Genomic DNA, 19385 nt, shown 5'->3' on the forward strand with positions numbered 1-19385 from the left:
GCAGCCGCGCGCCACCCCATCACCTTCTTCGTCTATTCATCGCCACTCCTTTCTTCGCTTTTATTTCTTTTCTTTTCTTCTCTTTACTATATAAAACTTTATACGTTAATTGTTATCTTTCGAATTGGAAGTATCTCTTTAGTCTGTTTGGTCTGCTTCATTGTGTCGCAGTTGAATATTATTTTATTATACTTATTATTTACGTTTTACTATGATAAGAATACAAACCAGTTTTTCTTTTCATGACAATGGAGCAATGGATCGTGCGCACGGTGCGCGACGAAGCGGGTGATCGCTCTACCCCGACCGCGAATGCGCGTGCGCCTTTTGTGGTTTCCTACAAGTCCAATCAAGTGCGCCACATTAATGCAACCACTTTCGCAAGCCAGCCAATGCATCTAACACTAGTCAACAACACCAACCAACCAGCCAGCCACTCAGCCGTTTACTTTGTTACAATTTGCTCTGTCGTATAATACTCGTACGCTTGTACAGCTAGCAGCAGCAGTAGGCACCTCCAACACTGAATGCCGCGGCTGAACGTGCACACGCCGCCGATACGTCTTTGGATGCTTGTGGATTATTGCAGCTTGGTTGTTCGGCGTTTGTGTGTACACATTTTGTTGTACGTGACGGAGGCAGCAGCCAGTTGAAACAGCTGGGTATTAACGCGAACAAGTCAACTGCAGCTGGCTTACTTGTAAATGGGGTCGTTGTGGCGGGCGAAGGCGTGAAGTACTCGTACATTTGCTGGCTGCCTGTCTGGCTGGCTTACGCCTGTACTTTGATGGCTGGTTTGTTTGTACTCTTCGTACTCGTGTACCTATTCGCCTAAATTACTGATGCTAATTTTTGTGTGGGCTTCTGCGGAATTGTCCCACAACCACAGATAGCTGAGCGCACGAGAACGGGCGCTGGAGCGGTGTAGCAGCAACAAGAACACGCGAAAAATGACAACGGAACGGAATCATGAACTAGTTAAGGTGAAACAATGCAAAAAACATAGAAAACTTGGCGCAGCGGTGTGTGCACCTCCGTCACTTGCCCGACGGAGTTTTTCTCGTCTTGCCGATTGTTGGTTATTTTTGTAGCTTTATGCAAATACTTCATTTTCATAATAAAGTTTTATACCCAAATGTTAGTTTGCGAAAAGAAACTCACTATTTTAGCGTCAAATTTTTGCGCAAATGGTTTTAAACTGTTTTATGGTCGGTCCTTAGGTCCTGGGCCATGTTACGACTACTAACATGGCGGTCAACTGCGATTATTTCTGTGATTCTATGGACATTTTCGGTATTATCGACATTTTCTTAAATCACATAACGCAAAGCTTCGAATTTTGTAAAAAAAAAAATTTTTATTATAATTTCATCAAAACTTTTTACTTTTTAGTCAGAATTTTTGGGAGTATATGGTTATATGTTATATAATAGGTCTATCGATAAGTTCGTGCGGTTTTACAACAGATGGCGTAACTTGATTATTATTCCATCGATCCACATTTCCAAACATTCATTGGAGAGCTACTGTCGTAAGGCACAAACGTCAGTATAAGTTTTTTATTTGAAGCGTAAACAACAATATTTTTACCACACTTGAAAATGTCGAATTTCGTGCCAAATAATGTGTTTTTGCGGGGAATTTTTTAATATGAAGAAAAAAGCAGCCGAAAGTCATCGTATCTTGGTGGAAGTTTATGGTGAGCATGGTCTAGCTGAGCGAACGTGCCAGAAGTGGTTTGCACGCTTTAAAAGTGGTGATTTTGGCTTGGAAGACGAAGAACGCGAGGGTGCGTCGCCAAAGTTCATGGATACCGAATTGGAGGAATTGCTCGATCAAGATCCGGCTCAAACGCAAGAAGAGGTTGCAAAAACTTTGGGAGTTGATCAATCAGCCATTTCCAAACGTTTAAAAGCCATGGGAATGATCCGAAAGGTAGGCCATTGGGTGCCGTATGAATTGAAGCCAAGAGACGTTGAACGCCGTTTTATGGCATGCGAACAACTGCTTCAACGGCACAAAAGAAAGGGTTTTTTGCATCGAATTGTGACTGGCGATGAAAAGTGGGTCCATTACGACAATCCAAAACGTCGGGCAACGTATGGATACCCTGGCCATGCTTCAACATCGACGTCGGCGCAGAATATTCATGGCCTGAAGGTTATGCTGTGTATCTGGTGGGACCAGCTGGGTGTTGTGTATTATGAGCTACTGAAACCGAATGAAACGATTACGGGGGATGTCTACCGACGACAATTGATGCGTTTGAGCCGAGCACTGCGAGAAAAACGGCCGCAATACGCCGATAGACACGACAAAGTTATTTTGCAACATGACAATGCTCGGCCACATGTTGCACAAGTGGTCAAAACATACTTAGAAACGCTCAAATGAGATGTCCTACCCCACCCGCCGTATAGTCCAGACCTTGCGCCATCCGATTACTATCTCTTCCGATCGATGCAACATGGCCTGGCTGACCAGCACTTCCGTAATTACGATGAAGTCAAAAAATGGATCGATTCGTGGATTGCGGCAAAACCGACCGAATTTTTCACAAAGGGAATCCGTGAATTGCCAGAAAGATGGGAAAAAGTAGTAGCAAGCGATGGACAATACTTTGAATATTAAATTTGTAACCATTTTACGTCGATAAAGTTTCAAATTTCGAAAAAAAACCGCACGAACTTAAACATATTATATTGAATTTTTTTGTAAAAAAGTGCAAGTTTCAAGTGACTACAGAATACCGCTAATTTTTGATTTTTTTTTTTTTGCACAAAGCTATTACGCCTTTTCTTCCATACAAAGTACACGCGCGAATTTCTGTTTGATGATATCCCACAAATACCGGAGTAACTCTTATAAACCTAAACGTCAAGTTTGTTTCTGCATTTCATTTGACAATTTTCAATCTCAGTCTAATTCCATTTGAATCATGGAAAGATACACAATCGAGCAACACGTTAAAGTTATTCAGGCTTATTATGAAAACGGGCGTTCAAATCAATATGCATATCGCGCACTTCATGAAGAAAATCATCTTCTGTGGTGAGTCACATTTTCACCTCAGTGGATTCGTCAATATGCAGAATTGTCGTATTTGGGCGAATGATAATCCAAGAGTGATTGCCGAAAAACCAATGCACCCACAAAGAGTGACTGTTTGGTGCGGTTTATGGGCCGGCAGCATCATTGGGCCGTATTTTTTCCAAAATGAAGCCGGTCAGGCAGTTACTGTGAATAGTGTTTGCTATCGTGAGGTGACAACGAACTTTTGATGGCCCGAATGGGAAGATATGGATGTGGACGATATGTGGTTTCAACAGGACGGTGCCACTTGTCACACAGCTAACGAAACAATGGCTCTTTTGAGCGAAAAATATGATGGCCGAATAATCTCACGTCGATGCCAATTGGCCGCCAAGATGATGTGATTTGACACCGTTGGACTTCTTTCTTTGGGGTTATTTGAAAGAAAAGGTGTACGTCGATAAGCCAGCAACAATTCAAAAGCTAAAGGATGAGATAATTCGGCACATTAACGGCATAGAACCTCAATTATGCCTCAGCGTCATTGAAAATTCGGACCATCGGATGGAGGTGTGCCGCCGAGGCCGCGTCGGCCACTTGGCCGATATTTTGTTCCATACGTAATTGAGCCATACCAATATTATCATAATAAAGAGAAATGACAATCATTTCCTAAAAAAATTGTATTTTATTCAAAATCAACACCGGCCCTTGAAACTTAACCACCCTTTAGTTTATATGAGGAGCTTTTTTCGGGCAAAAATACACTCGCTGGTTTGCCATAGGCTGCCAAAACGTGTCCGCTACTAGAAAAAACCATTTTTGATAGTATATAATTGGACATTTCATATCCATAGAATGGTCTGCTACGGCAGGGGACTACAGTTTTTTTGAAGAAACCATAGTTCACCGAAAAAAGAATGATTTTTGTTCATTTTATGTTTGAGAAATAACATTAAATGGATTCTCGTCTGTTTAACAAGCTTTAAAGATTCCTGCAACCTCTGCTTGCACTCCGTATTTAAATTTATGTAGTTTGCATATTAAAAGATTATAAAAATGATTGTTATTTCTTGTAGATCTTAAATAAAGATGCGAATTAAAAACAGTTTAATAAAAGCTGTAGAAACTACCAACAGCGACCAAAAATGCCATACGCATACTTCAATATGTACAGGGTCTTTCAAGTTTCTTTTTTGCCCAGTCTTGTTTTGACACACGGCGAATAGAGTACAGCAGGTGGCGCCTTCCGAAAGCCGTTACTTTATTTTTCGCGCTTTCGACAACCGGCCGACGCAGTCCTCCACAATAATAAAAAACAAATAAACAAAGCAAAAAAAAGGAAGAAAAATTACATGATTGTAAAACTTCAGTGGATGGCATATCGTGAGTTCTAACATTTAAACTAAATAAACTAATGAAAACGAGGTGTCGCGTATTTAATGGAAAGGCGCATCATTCTTGATTTTGACGGATGCTAAAAAAAAAAAGAATCTACAAAGAATCTTCTAAAACGTTCTAATTTCGCTTAACAACCGCAGAAAAATCTATTAACGGCGGCCGTTTTTGAACATTGGAAAAGCTGCTTCAATATTTATGAGAACGTTTTACAATACTATTGCGGTTTGGTGACGTCATTCGATATACTCATGTTTCTTTTAAAATAAAAAAAAATGTATTCAAGCCAGTTACTCTAAATCTCGTGATATTCAGCAAACCCCATATAATATCTTTAATAATGTCCTTCAATCTGTGGGATATCAAAAATTTTGAAGTCATTTTTACTCAAAATTTTCTTTTTTTGGATCTTATTCTTCTTTCTCAAGTCATATCAGTTATATTGTCTCAAAATCATATTCGTCCTTGGGCTTTGTTGGAGAAGTTTGCACTATACTCATATCCTTACACGATTAAATTACTGTTTCCCGCTTTTCTTCGGTCTAAGTTGGAAAATGCTTCACATATTTGGAGATTTTATCACCAATTCACTCTCACAAGAAGAGAACGGACACAAAAGTTAAATATGCTCTAAGATCTTTAAGATTTTCTGTTCCATTTTCCTCTTATAGCTCCCGCTTATTATTAATTAAAGTTGCTTGACTGCGGAAGGTTATTGTTGTTGTTGTTTTAGCACTTCACTAAGCTCGGTCGCCTTCGTCTAACCCATCTAACGGAAGGCCCAGAAAACATGCTATTTCGACAGGTTGGGTTCAGAAGGAGATGTGTGTTAGGTGAGTGAGTTTAATAGGGCATGTGAATAGGCGGTTAGTATCGTGCGATGTGCATTCATATGCTGGATATATTACGACCCAAATTGGGGGACATCAGAATTCGTTTTAGAGGTATGGTTCCTTCGGCAAAGTTTCTTATTTTGATCCCTAGAATACGACTTTCACAGAGCAATGAGCGATTTTTAAATCGGCCCGCCTTAATATACATCTATTGAGTATGGCGGTAGATAAGTAGAAGTTTAACAAGCTACTCAATATCCGGACCGTAATTGAGCCAAATTGAGCGGGTTTCACGAGGCAGTTGAAGCTCTTCGTATGCAATAGGTGGTAGTTGGACTACCATAACATCATTCGGGAGTCGGGAGTTTAGGAAGGGGGTGAGAGTCTCCCGATGAACGTAGTATAGAGTCTGTCTATATACTGTCCGACCCAGTAGTTGCAGTTGTGTTTCGCCCTGGATCTCGTCAGTGTATTTAAAGAGATGTCTTCTAATTCACCAGGCGGTGGCTCACGCTCTACTAAATGTTTTCTGGGGTTTCCTACAGTAACACCCAAACTTGCTGCGCATTTTGTTGTGGTCCTTGACCGCGAGCATGGAAGCCGCCTTCTGAAGGTGAATCAGGCGGGGCATAAGGATGCGTCCCGTGACTATTCCATGGCAGTACGTACCAGAATGACTTGGGTTTTTTCTCGACCAATGGCTGGTCACCCCAGTAAACTAGCCCTGTATAGTGCGCTGAATCTCACGAGTGCAGACGATTGATTCTATCTCACCCTTTTTATCTCAAGATATTCAAAACGCATTTCGAGTCCAATTCACCTATTTCTCATTTCGTTAGATTTTAAAATTTCTAAAATTAAATTCTCTTATTTGTTGAAGGCAATTCATTTAATTCGCTAATAGAATTGTTGCTGTATCGATCAAGCTGTATTTTAGTTTTAGCTGTTTTTATTTGTTGTTTTATTATTCAATGGTTTGTATTAGCACTAAGTCAATAGTCAGTAAGAACATTTGTGTTTTTGACTAAAACTTAAATAAGTAAATAAACAAACATGTCACGCAACCAGCGGGTAATCAATTTATTCCAAACAAAATTCCTAGCAAGAATAATTTCATAATTAGCAACCATTTAGCCGCCAGCTTTAAAAGAAAATTACTGTGAGAGCCTCGGGCCAAATATACAAAATAGTATACATCTGCTTGTCACAGCGTGCACGGTGAGGTACATTTGATAAATATCTTCTACCATTCGTACATTTTATACTTCTCCTAAATATGGCAATAAACATTTAGTCCCGATTTATACACAGAGACATCTGGAAGGGAGACACTGGAGATTCTCTTTTGATGTTTCATTCGTGGTCATAAGAGCAAAATTGATTTCGGCAACATGCGTTGCTTTTGACGTTCACTTCTTTAAGTTTAAAAATACGAATAAGAAGCACAAAGCGCGTCGCCAGTACGAAAAACAAAAATCGCTCTCTTCCCCGTCCGTCCTTCTCCCACGAAAAAAAAATGTTTCTCTGTATAAATCGAGGCATAGTGAATTCCCAATGAAAATATATTTATACATTTAATTTGAATTTAAAATAAGAAGAAACTCGAGCTTGGAAGACCCTGCAGACAAGCAAGTACATACGGGTTCGCTTGCCAACATTTAAGATTGCGCAGCAAATAACTCAGGTATTTTACAACCCTAAGGCACTAGGCAAAGACTAGCCTACCTTCCTAAGCTCTGTAATATTTTGACGAAAATTAAAAGACGCTAAACCATTTGGCACTTTATTTATGTTTATTCTTCACATCTGCACATTTTCATACGCATGAATATTTGCTTACAGACCCTGCAGGGAAGAACTAGTGAACCATTTCACTAAAATCTAGTTCACAACTGGCACAATTTTGATCAATACTAACTAATTTCGTACCATCCAATTATTGTTCTCCTGGAAGGAGAATACAACGGACTTTAATCAAATAATAATACAAAAAATTATATCGCTCAATTTATTTTGATTAAAACCTCGATTTTATGAATTTCTGAATAACTAAGTGTTGAGGGGAAACGAAATCTAATTTGACGAATATAGTCACTTACCCGTTATGTACTCAAGAGATTGATCGAACGTTTATAGGGGTTTTAAATGTCTTAGTTAGTTAGTTGGGAAGCAGTCGGTTTCTCTACAGGGAATATCTACTCACTAAACGCACAAGAACCAGATACAAATGCATACATACATATGTACATATGTATGTAAATATAATTGTACTCGTATGCATATTAAAAAAATAATTGAGTTCATAAGGCCAAGGGGCCGTTGATGATGCTGCTGGAAGGAGACGAACAGGGGCAATTGGCATAAGACAGCAAAATATAGCCAACAACCATTAGGCTGAATAGTTCATAGGTTTTTTTGTCAGTGCAATATTGAGAATATTAAGAGCGGTACAAAAACAAAATTGCGTTTATAAGCGCGAGATTTTCTTTCGTGTTCGCAACGGTATAGGCGCGTACCTGTACGGGAGTGAGTGTGCGTGTGTATGCGAGTGTAAACGATGCGAAGGTTGCGCTCAAAGTTCTCACCACTGCTGTAGGCAATAATAAAAATTAACTACAACTCGAGGCGAAGCAAGGTAAAGTGTATTTATGTATGTATGTATGTATATGTATGTCAAATTGTTTATTGACAAAATGTGGTGCTGTTCCAAGCCATTTTATTACCAAATTACTTACAAGGCGTGTACTAAAAGTTAAATAAGTTTAAATGAAACTACCAGGAAGCGATTTAGCTGACTTTAACTATAAGCTGCTATATGGCTGTACGTGGAGCAGGTGTATACATATGTACATACACGCATTCATATGTGATATTGAACTCAGATTTCTTGCGCGCGTAAAGCTATTGTCAATTTTGGATTTATATAATATATAAATTCAATGCCCTTACTAAACAAGTAAGGAAAACTAAGAAGATTATTAAGAACTTTAAGGACTAGTAGTTTGTGGATGAGGGAATTCTCCGAATAGCGCAAAGATAACTTCAATGTGTTTGGAATAATAGGGGCGCGACGAACTAACCAGTTTTAACTTTTTGAATACAAAACTTGTTTTTGATGTTTTTGTAGGGCATAGTGCATATTTTGGTATAAAAGCCAGAAAAAATTAAACAATTTTCAAAAAAAGGAATGCATCACACACAATACATTTTTATTTAGAATTAAAAAAATGTGGGTGTGCAGTTTTATAGCCCATTTAATTCTAGTACAAAGTGCAAGTTTGAAGTGGCTCAAAATTCTTTTTGATTTTTGACAATTTTTTTTTTTGCTGTGTGTGGAGCATTTTCTCCCATACATATCGCCGCATTTTGCTGACAGAAGAAGATATCCAATAATATTTCGTACAATGAAAGAAACGCATGGAACATTCAGAGGTTAAAGGAGGGGTGTAAATAAGTTGAAAATTTTCGTCCGTATAAAGAATAAATTCGCGAGTCTTTTATAAGAAAGAAAATTCTCAATGTCGTATGAAAAAAATTGCGAAAAAACAATGCGATTTTGAGCGACTTCAAATTAATATTTTATTATACCAGAATTGAAGTGGCTATACCTTAAAGTTGTTTAAGGTTCTAATTGAATTTTGGGAATTTTGCACAAAGTTTGAAGCTTTGAGATATACGGTTTTTATTGTGGTGCTTTTCTAAAAAAGTTAAAAAAAAAAAAATTGGGAGATAAAAGTAGAAATCTCGTCGCGCTCCTATTATTTTGAACACAGCTGTATGTAGCATCAACTGCAAAATTTGGGGCAGTTGACGCACCATCAACGAAATCAGGGTAAGTAATGTGTTGCCTTGCTTTAGCCCTTTGCACTGGAAGCCGTTTCCACGCGGCCTCGCCATAAATCGAAGCGTTTCGTAGCGCTTTTGGTGACACATAGAACTTTTATATTTTAATATCTAACGTATCTTTACATCTTTACGAAGATAAATTCTTAAACATTAGGTATTGTAATTTTTCTTTGTATGATATTTGACGTAACAACTGCCGAGATGCATGCCCATCGAATTTCCGCACCAAACAAAGTGGTGAGCGAGACTCACCTCTCCAGTTGAAAGGGTTAACACAGAGGTGATTTTTTGTTAGAAAATTCTACCCCACAAAACTCAACTAACATAATCTCTACGTAGAATATCTTTCTCGTCTGGTATTGGGGATTATAATATATATTAATAAAAAATATTTGTCATATGCCTATTTTCCCAAAACGCTTATCATCTACTGATGTGGAGCTTAAAATTTATTTTTGGCTGTAAATCCCAAATTTATAATTTTTCTTTTGTAATTTTAATTATAATTTTTTTTATTATGAAATGCATTTTTTTATAGTTATCATTTTTTTTTATTTCAAATACAATTTGTTTGAGTATATTCTTTTAAAAAATTAAAAAAGATTTAAAAAACTCTATACCAAAATTTTTAGCATTAAATAAATCTCAAAATTATATATTTTTTTAATTTTTTCAATTTACTTCTTATAATACTCAAGTCTACAAATAAACCAATGTTAAGCAGAATTTACGACAATATCCAAAACACTTCATTCACTTAATTCTGCATGACTCTATCTCAAAGTTCTTACGAATATATGGGAGCTGCAACCCCAGGTGCTATACGAACGGCACAAAAAATTACGCTAACTTCCAAATAAGCACTCTTAATGGAACACCCTATAGTTTCACAACTTTTAAAAAGCTAACTCTCTACTCTTAAATATATTCCTTAATAACTTTTATTGCTTATTAAATAGGTATAAAACAATTATTTACCTTGTAGACTTGCCCATAGGTGCCATTGCCGACGACCTCGATTAGCTCGAAGATACCAGCGGGATCCTGAAATATGAAATAGATAAATAATCGTTAAGTTACAGAAATCCTCTTGTTATATAAAATATTATATTATAAATTAGAAAAAAGTTCAAAATAGGCGAAAAATATCCTGACGAAGCACACATGCCAATCACTTTGTTTACAAATCACTTCAAAGATACCCAGGTCAATGACATGCGGAAAAAATAAACAAATACAAAAATAAAGTGGTAAGAATGAAGAATGAGGGCGAGCGAAAAATTCTCAAGAAAAAAACACTAAACAGAATTGAACAATAGATTTATTCTATGTATTTGAATCTTGTTTACTATAATCTCACTATTTTCGGATATTCTGGACGAGTACACACTCGTCCAACCAATTTCAACAGGTACACTTCGATTACAACAATTACAAAACAAAGTACAAACAAACAACAAATGAGGCTACAGATGGATATCAAAGGCAGGCATACGAATAAAAATTTGTACTTTGCTATTGTTATTGTGCAGTAAACACACAACTGCCGCACCCACACAGTCAAGTCGTCAATGAAGGAAAGCAAAGGTAAAAACAATTAGAACGCCTGCACCAGAAGCCAAAGGAAGGATGCAAAACAATGATATGGCATGTAATCCGACAAGCAAAACAACAAAAATGAACAATGAGGTGGTGAGTAGTGTAAAGTAGCACGAAGAGGTTTAAAAAAGAAATGAGAAGGGCAAAAATAGTGTTGAAAAATCCAGCAGAAGTGCCAATGAATGCAAATGGCTAGCGGAATGACGGAGGAGGGGTATAGTGTGGAAAGCGGTAACTGCCTCCCACTCGCGACGTCAATGTGAAGGAATCGAACGATTCGGAAAACCCGAATGATAGGCGTGCATGCTTATACACGTTTACTTTTCTATCACACTTTTCTTGCACACATGTATGTACGTATGTATGTATGTAATATATATGAACGTACATAAATATTTTGGGCTTTGGTTTTGTTTTACCTTTTTGTCACTTTGATTGGGTGTTGTTTTCATTTTGCGGTAAGTACTTTTTTTCGTTTGCGGTTTAAGTCAACGAAGAAAATATGTGTCATATGCACACAAACACTCATAAATGCGCACACAAATATACACACGGATTCCTGCAACTACTACTACCCAGCAGGGAAAGCCCTTCGGTCGAACGAATGCGATTCCAGAGAAATGGAAACCACGAATAGCTTGCGCTGATTCTTTTCGCTGGGCAATTTTACAAAATGAAAGACTAGGGTGGACCAATTGTATTACCGACGACATATTGACATGGTATTTAGTAATTTATTTATTATTTTTAATATACCATATATATTTTTAGTTTTAATAAAGGGTGGTAAATCTAACCTATAGAATTAACAATCGAATTTTATGAATTTAATATTTTGAAACCATTGTAAGTAGTATACATACATATGGACAGAGGAATAGCGCACTTCTGGTGTTCTCGAAATCGAATAAGAATTCTTATTTCTTAGAAAATTAACTGATATTCGTACAGTAAAATAACTGTGACCCTTTAAGTCCTCTCGAGCGATAACGCTGGAAATATTGTAAACGAGGCGCCTTAATGCAAATAAGTTCTAGGAGCGTGTCAAAAGAAAAAAATCATTACTGTTGAAAAAAAACTATCAAGGCACGTTTGTCTTTCGCAAATGCCCATAGAAACAAATACATAAAATTTTGGAAAAAATACTTTTTACGGACGAAACTAAAATTATTATGAATGATTGTGATGCGAATATTTTCGTTTATCGTAAAAAACGCAAGAAGTTCAATACCCGATTTACAACAACGACCTTAAAACATGGCGGGGAGAACTTGAAAATTTGAGGATCATTTCATTGGGACGGAGTTAGCCCAATAGTGAGATTGAATGTAATATGTATAAGTCTGTATGGCTTGAAATGCTCAAAATTAACTTAGCTCAAAAAGCCACGAGTCCAAGCCACTAAACTAGCTATTCATGCATGATAACGAATCCAATAATACAGCAAAAGTGGTGAAATATTGGGTTTCCAAAGAAAAAAATTGCCGATAAATGTTTGAAGAATCTGCTGGAGTGACAGTCCTTGGGCTGGATATAAATCCATGTTGTTTCGGTAATGTAGAAACGACTGTCGTGATGGTATAGTCAGTTTAGTAGCGACATATTGGATAGTAGTTTTTCCTAGTTACATATAAATTTTTTCTATTATCAACGAATATTAATGTTTTTTGACAATAGGCATCTTCTTCATGGCGAAACGAAAAATCTTGGTCGAATTCCGCTGATGTAGCTGGCATGCACAAGTTGCTTCAGGTGATTGCCTAAGGTCGTTGTGGAAGCAGAAGACTGCATCACAAGTGGAACAAGTAACTTGGCTACAGCCGGAACTTAAAAAAATTTCAAACTCAACTCAATTTTCTTGTGCGTATTTTAAAAAATTATAAATTCAAACACCGCAAGTAACTAACGCTACGATCAGACTTTCGCATTATAACAAGTATTCGATTATTCGAGTAATTGAAAAGCTGCAACTATTCGAATAGTAGCATTCGTTTGAAGATCGGCCGTTCGAATAATTTTAAGAGCCATAGTAAATAGCATTGGCGTCGAGTAAGAAATTTTTTTCACTAGTTCAAAGTTTCCTGCAGGGTCATAAGTATAAGTACATAGCTGTTCTCTCTTTTTAGTGTTAAAGTAACAACGGTCATTTAACCAACAACAAACAATGAACACTTCCACACTCGGCCAATTCTGCCGCACTAGTACGGTGAAGTGGGAACGTGTGTGGGTGGGTGTAGATGTAGAAACGCTTGGAGCGTGCATTTGCAGATATGTATGTATGTATGTATGGATGTATGGAAGAGCGTCAGAACGCATATGTGTGTGTGCAATTATAAATATTTATGGTGATTACTTCATCAGTTTCACCGGACTCAGGTGTTAGATTCTCCAACACCGTTATTTACCGACGTTCCGCATAAAACATATGTACAAATGTAGATGTAGAACTAATCTCCAACAGCTTGTGCGTACCCTGAATTCTCCATAACTCCATGCGCAGTCACAAAAAAAAACCAAAAAAACACAGATAAAGTTCAAATGAAAAGTATTTAACAATTATGGGACGCTATATGAATTTTCGAGCTCTGGTAATCTGAGCATACGTTTGTGTTTGTGCTGTTCCCTTTCTACCGACAGTCGAACAGCTGGAGACAGACCGACAATGCTAATGTTTAAAGTAACAAAAACTATAAAAAGAATCGAAAACAGAAGACAGACGAGCAGCACAAAAGTAGAAATAGAAGAAGGAAACAATCGAGCAAAGGCGTGGAAGCCGTAGATAATGCAGTGTATGAAACCAAGAGAAGGTGGAGTTTTTAAGTTGCACGAGTCAGACGATGAAGCCCCAGCAAAAAGTGTTCGTATCATTTAGTTATATGTATATATAGTATGTACATGCATACATACATACATATATATATATATGTATACATGTGTGTATGTATGAATGAAAGAACTCGAATTCCCAACCGTATTTGGAAAAAATGTGTCGCCAATAACAAATTTGTATATACATACATAACGAAATATTCCGTTAGATCGCTCACTGCACTGCACTGCACCTTATTTTGGGCAGATTTGACTTAAAATATGTATCTATAAATATAAAAATATTTTAATATGTTACATTTTTTACAAAATAAAAAACTTTGTAAATATAAAATCGTCATTAAGGAAAGTAGCCCAAACAGACCCAGAACATATTAAATTTTTAAAAATGGTATGAAATAGTATTTGAAGCAATTCAAAGGCGAAATTTTAGCGAATGTAAATTCATAATACTTCACCCATCTAACACCCGGCCCACCCCATCGAAATAGCACATTCCCTGGACCTACCGCTAAGCCCTACCCTAAACAGCTACAAAAACAACAACCATATCATGGAAACTTACATACTTCTAAAGTTGAGTGTTGTGTCGCTCAAATTGTGCGTTTTATTCCACCCTTTTGCATCACCGCTCGAAATGCGCGATGTACTCAAAATACTTTGCGTCGACAAGACTTTTACTGTTTGTTCTAATGAAAAAGAATGTTACAGGATTACCGAAATTATTCATTTTTCAAACTTTAACAAAAACATAATTTATTGCGGATTATTTCGCTCTTGGAGATAAGAGAGAGTTTTTTTTCGGGGAATATTCCGTTAAATGATTCAAAAAAGTGCGCTCTGGAACAAGTTTTTTTTTAGTTTGGCGGCTATGTTGACAAACAAAATTGTCAAGAAACCAATGGAACCGAAGAAAATGGCAATTTGACAGGGACCAATCACAACAGTTATTTCAAATTTCAAATTGAAAACTTTGCCGGAATTCTGGAGTTTAACTAAGAAAAAGTTGTTTGATAAGAGTTATTAGATGAGCAATATTTTTTTCGTTGCCTGATAACTAATACACAAGAGTAATATAATTTTTACAATATTTAAATAAAAGCTTAGACCACAATGAAATTACTGAATTATTTAGTTTTTGAGCAATAAATAAAAAAGTGAAAGGAGTTTCTGATATTTTATACCCGGGAAAAATATTTCCTAATTCTTTTGTGAGGCACTGTATACATACATACATATGTATGTGCTTATCCGGCAAGGATTGTTATTTTAGCAACATTCCTCTACTATTTATGGCGGAATATGTATGCTGTTACAACAAGAACAATACATAATAATAAAAACGACTAATAATAAAACTTGTAGGCTACTAATCGCAGATCCCTCTTTTAAGGGCAATATCGCTATTCTTTCGGATAGCCAAGCTGCAATCCAGGCACTGGGTTTAGCTATAACAACCTCTAAAGTTGTGGAGCAAAGCACTTACCTTACCACCTTGAGTGAAATCCATTAAGTAATCTTAATTTGGGTCCCGGGACACCGGAACAAAGAAGGTAAGGAAAAAGCCGATGAACTGGCAAGAGGGGGATCTGCCATGAATAACGTTCTTGCAGTACTGGTATTCACAGGTGCAGTCAAGAATGCAATTTCCCTAAAATACCTCCGAATCGCAGATTGTAGATGGAGAGACCAGACGAAATGCAAAATTAGCAGAACGTTATGGCCCACCTACAAGCTTAAGCAATTGTCAAAATTGATAAACATGAAACGACGGGACGCCTGGAGACTAACGGCAGTCATAACTGGCTTTTGGTCTGTGGGAGAACAAGCAGCCAAAATGGGCATCCCTCGCAACACATACTGTCACAGTTGTAAACAACCGGAGAAAAAGGAAACAATCTTCCATTTCCTCTGCGAATGCCCTGCCCTATGGAAGGACAGAATGTTAACCCAGACTGGAAAACCGCTGTCCGAGAGTCGGTGGCTTAGATTGCTGTCTGGCTTAGATTTCAACAACCTGATAAGGTTCCTGAACCGCACAGACTGGATATATTATAGTTACGCTGTAAAGTTGGTAACGAGGATGTGGCAACAAAATGGTGCGGAAGCGCTAGTTGGATTCTGGAAGAATCACCTCTTAAACCAACCAACCAACCAATAATAAAAAATTTCGCTGCCAATTTAGAAGTGGTGGCATAATCGAAACTCCCATTTCGATTACTAAGCTACAATTACCTACTTTTTGTGAGCTGAAAATGAAGGACACATTTTGGACGAGCTACACCCTCAGCAGTCTAGCAAAACAGCAAAATCGCTATTTCATGCGCTAAGCACGACAGCCATGTTTTCAGCCGTCTTGATGATGTGAATTGGCCGACCACGAGTTGCTATTAGTCCCTGCTAGACTCTTGTTTGTAGATCAATGTTATATGAATAATCCAGAAGTGAAATATTTTCTTATTTTAAATATTTTTGCGATACATTTTCTTCTCTTCAGCATTATGCTTCTTGTTAATCGAAGCCAATCGGAAATACCAAGTGAGTAGTCGCCGAACAAATCTTATAACAGCCTCTTTCGATTCACCAACCACGCAGCGGGTAGTGAATAAAACAAAAAAAAAAAACAATCGTTTCAGTACAACGTCGCAGATGAAATGGCCACTGCATTATTATCGTTTTGACAAACAGTTAAGTAATCTCCTTTTTTTCAAAGCATCCTGCTTAAAGCATGCAAATTGTAATAAAAAAAATATCTCTACTTATACTTGGAAGCACTGGCCGGCTATAAACAGAGTCGTGTCTTTATGGCTAAACTGCTTGTGCTTTCACATATTAATTTTTTAATTAGCGAGCAGCAGAATTCTCTGGCGAGCAGAAAAATGGTGAATCGGAAACAACTAATCTCGCCTAGCTTTCCAAGCACTTAGCGCTATTGTTTGGTGTTCGGGTCGAAGCGATCAGTGTTGGTGTTAGAATATGAAATATGTTGCCGCTGAATTCAACTTTGTTCTTTACAAAATGTTCAGATTTGTATTATAAAACCCCATTCCCATCGGTGGATTGATAATCAGTTGGGTGTTTTCCGTTCAAAAATGTTGACCTGAAAAACTGTCGCATACTTATTGGTCGAGCATTTATAAATATGTGCATATGTTGGATAAATGTTTATACTTTTTTGCATTGATATAATACTTCTTCGACCCCAACAGCGATAGCACCAACATATCCAAGCCTCACTCCAGCTGAACGCATTTACTTATAATATCAAACTCATAAACAGACCGAAACATTTGATGTCGTCACCGTTGCTGTTACTCCTGCGCGACGTTGTGGAAGCGAGCATGCATACATACATACACACATACATATGTACATAGTAACCCGCAGACTGTGTATGGCCAGCAAATCTGTTTACTCGGGCCATTTCATGCCAGAGGTAGATAACAAAACCCTGTAGGGGGATTTGATGCAGTTTGTTCGGGCGGTAACACTGCCACACGACTAAATACATACATACATGCATATGTACATATACGCGTATCTCGTCGCCACTGCGTTGCTGTATTATAGCTGTAGATTTCTAGTATTTTCACTATTGCCACTGTTCGAATTTGAGGTGGGCGAACATGTTTATCTTACTGCCAAAAAATATTAACAAATTGAGGCGAGTGAATGTGGGTTAATATAAAATTAAATAAAGTAAAATGCCACAATGCATACAATTCAATTTCAAGTAATTCGAAAGCAACTAGCATTATATATTGTACAAATATAACGGTTATTTTTATATACAAAAATGTGTATCTAAATTCGCATTAAATGAACTGCATTGGTTATCCCAACTAAAGTGTTGCCGTAACCGTAGCAATCAGCTGTTCTGATCGATGGGCATATGGGCATCAATGTAAACGTAAGCGTAACCGTAAGCAGCTGTGAAATACTTTATATTTGTTTAATTACTTGAGATAAACGAATTTAATATTAGAAATGAACGACGAAAAATTAATTGATTTAGCTGAAAATTATCCGTGTGTTTTTGGCAAAATGCAAATGTTGTCATTAATTCAACTTCAAAATCAGCTGTTTATGGTTACGGCATGACTAATCGACAAATGCTATAATGTTGGGCCTATGGTTTGGTTTGGGCTAAGGCGTTATGGCTATACGGCACCACTAATTGCAAGGAAACGAGAATCAGACAGCCATACATAGTTTATTTTATAAAATTCACCAAGTAAACATTTTATTTTTTATATCTTTTGGTTTTAGTTAATCAATTCAAGCCAATTTTTCTATTAAGATCAGTGAACAGTTACTTGGTGGAACCGTACTTTGCCTGGACCTATGCTTTCTATGCGCTCGAACAAAAATAAAGGATCTTTCAAAAATGACGCCTTGATGCCAGTAGTGAATAATTCCAAGACGGCACCTTTTTTATGACATCTTTGACATTTGGCAATGAGCATTTTTACACGCTGAAACTTATTATGAGAATCGACCAGATCCAAATACAGCAAAATTCGTGGAAATAATCGTCTGAATGAGTCGATAATTCAAAGACTGGTGAAAAAATTTCAATAAACTAGTTTTGTCGAGAATAGAAAAGGGACGAAAAGAACAAAAACTCTATGTTCCTTTGAGAATATTGCTGCTGTAGTGCAAAGTGTTGCTGAAAAACCTTCAACATTAGATATCTCGATTCTCAACAACCACTAGAACCGTGGACATTTAAATGATTCCATTTTTCATATATTTGATAAGAGCCGTATTTTGAATAAAATTAATGAAATCTGAAAGAATCTAAATTTGTACATGTGTTATTTAAAAACAATATCTGGCGCGTCTTTTGAAGGACCCTTTATGTGTATCATGGAAATATTATGATATTCATCGAATATTTACTTTAAATTCAACCGGTAATTAATAATTTCCAAAGTAAATTAGATATTTTGAATCGCTTTTCTTTCACAATTCAGAAAAAATGAAACTGATTATTAATTGATTTTTTTTAATTTTTAATTTTTTTTTTAATTTTTAATATTTTTAATTCTTAATTTTTTTTTCAAGGAACTAATTTCATTCAATAACCACATTTCTTAAAAAAAACAAGTTTTATAATTATTTCGGAATTTTTGTTTTGTTGTAATATTTTTTAAGAAATGAGAAACGAATGCAATTTTTTATTGAATAAAAATTTTAATGACAACATTTGTAAGTGAGAAATAATAAAATTTTATATTAAAAAAAAAATTAATTATAAAAAAAAAATTTATATACGAAAATTCAATTAAAAAAAGTTAAATATAAAAGTTTTAATTGTACACAAAAATTATAAAATTGGTTTCTTCTATAAAAAAATTCATTAGTTAGCCATTTCTTTAAAAAAAATTACAACAAATTCATATTTATAAGTACAAAGTAAAAAAAATATTCAAAATCTGAGCTATCAGAGTATAGCAAATCAGTGTCCACATTCCTTATTAAAGGCAAGCGCATACTTCTTGTAGAGGAAGGACTGTTAGAAGGGCTGTAATACAATAAAAAGTGCGTTTAGGGTACCCTCCGTTGTATTTTTCCTGGAATTTCTTCATATGCCGTCTTCGGGTAAGTATCGGTAATTCTCGTTACTAACTTCAAGGCGGCCGCCGTAGCCGAATGGGTTGGTGCGTGACTACCATTCAGAATTCATAGAGAGAACGTAGGTTCGATTCTCGCTGAAACACCAAAATTAAGAAAAATATTTTTCTAATAGCCGTCGCCCCGGCAGGCGATGGCAAATCTTCGAGTGTATTTCTGCCATGAAAAAGCTTCTCATAAAAATATCTGCCGTTCGGAGTCGGCTTGAAA

The 19385-nt window shown here is 36.7% G+C and overlaps 1 protein-coding gene across 7 annotated transcripts in view; it reads right to left on the minus strand.

Moving 5' to 3' along the window:
* Positions 1-19385, minus strand: part of LOC129242395 (serine/threonine-protein kinase mig-15) — a 116651-nt gene that overhangs the window by 84166 nt on the left and 13100 nt on the right. For all 7 annotated transcript variants that reach the window (XM_054879012.1, XM_054879011.1, XM_054879015.1 and 4 more), the window contains one exon: positions 10089-10154. In XM_054879012.1, the coding sequence (XP_054734987.1) occupies positions 10089-10154 (66 nt within the window). The remainder of the gene's footprint in view (positions 1-10088; positions 10155-19385) is intronic.

This window comes from Anastrepha obliqua, chromosome 3 (genome assembly GCF_027943255.1).
Source record: "Anastrepha obliqua isolate idAnaObli1 chromosome 3, idAnaObli1_1.0, whole genome shotgun sequence".
NCBI classification, from domain to species: Eukaryota; Metazoa; Arthropoda; class Insecta; order Diptera; family Tephritidae; genus Anastrepha; species Anastrepha obliqua.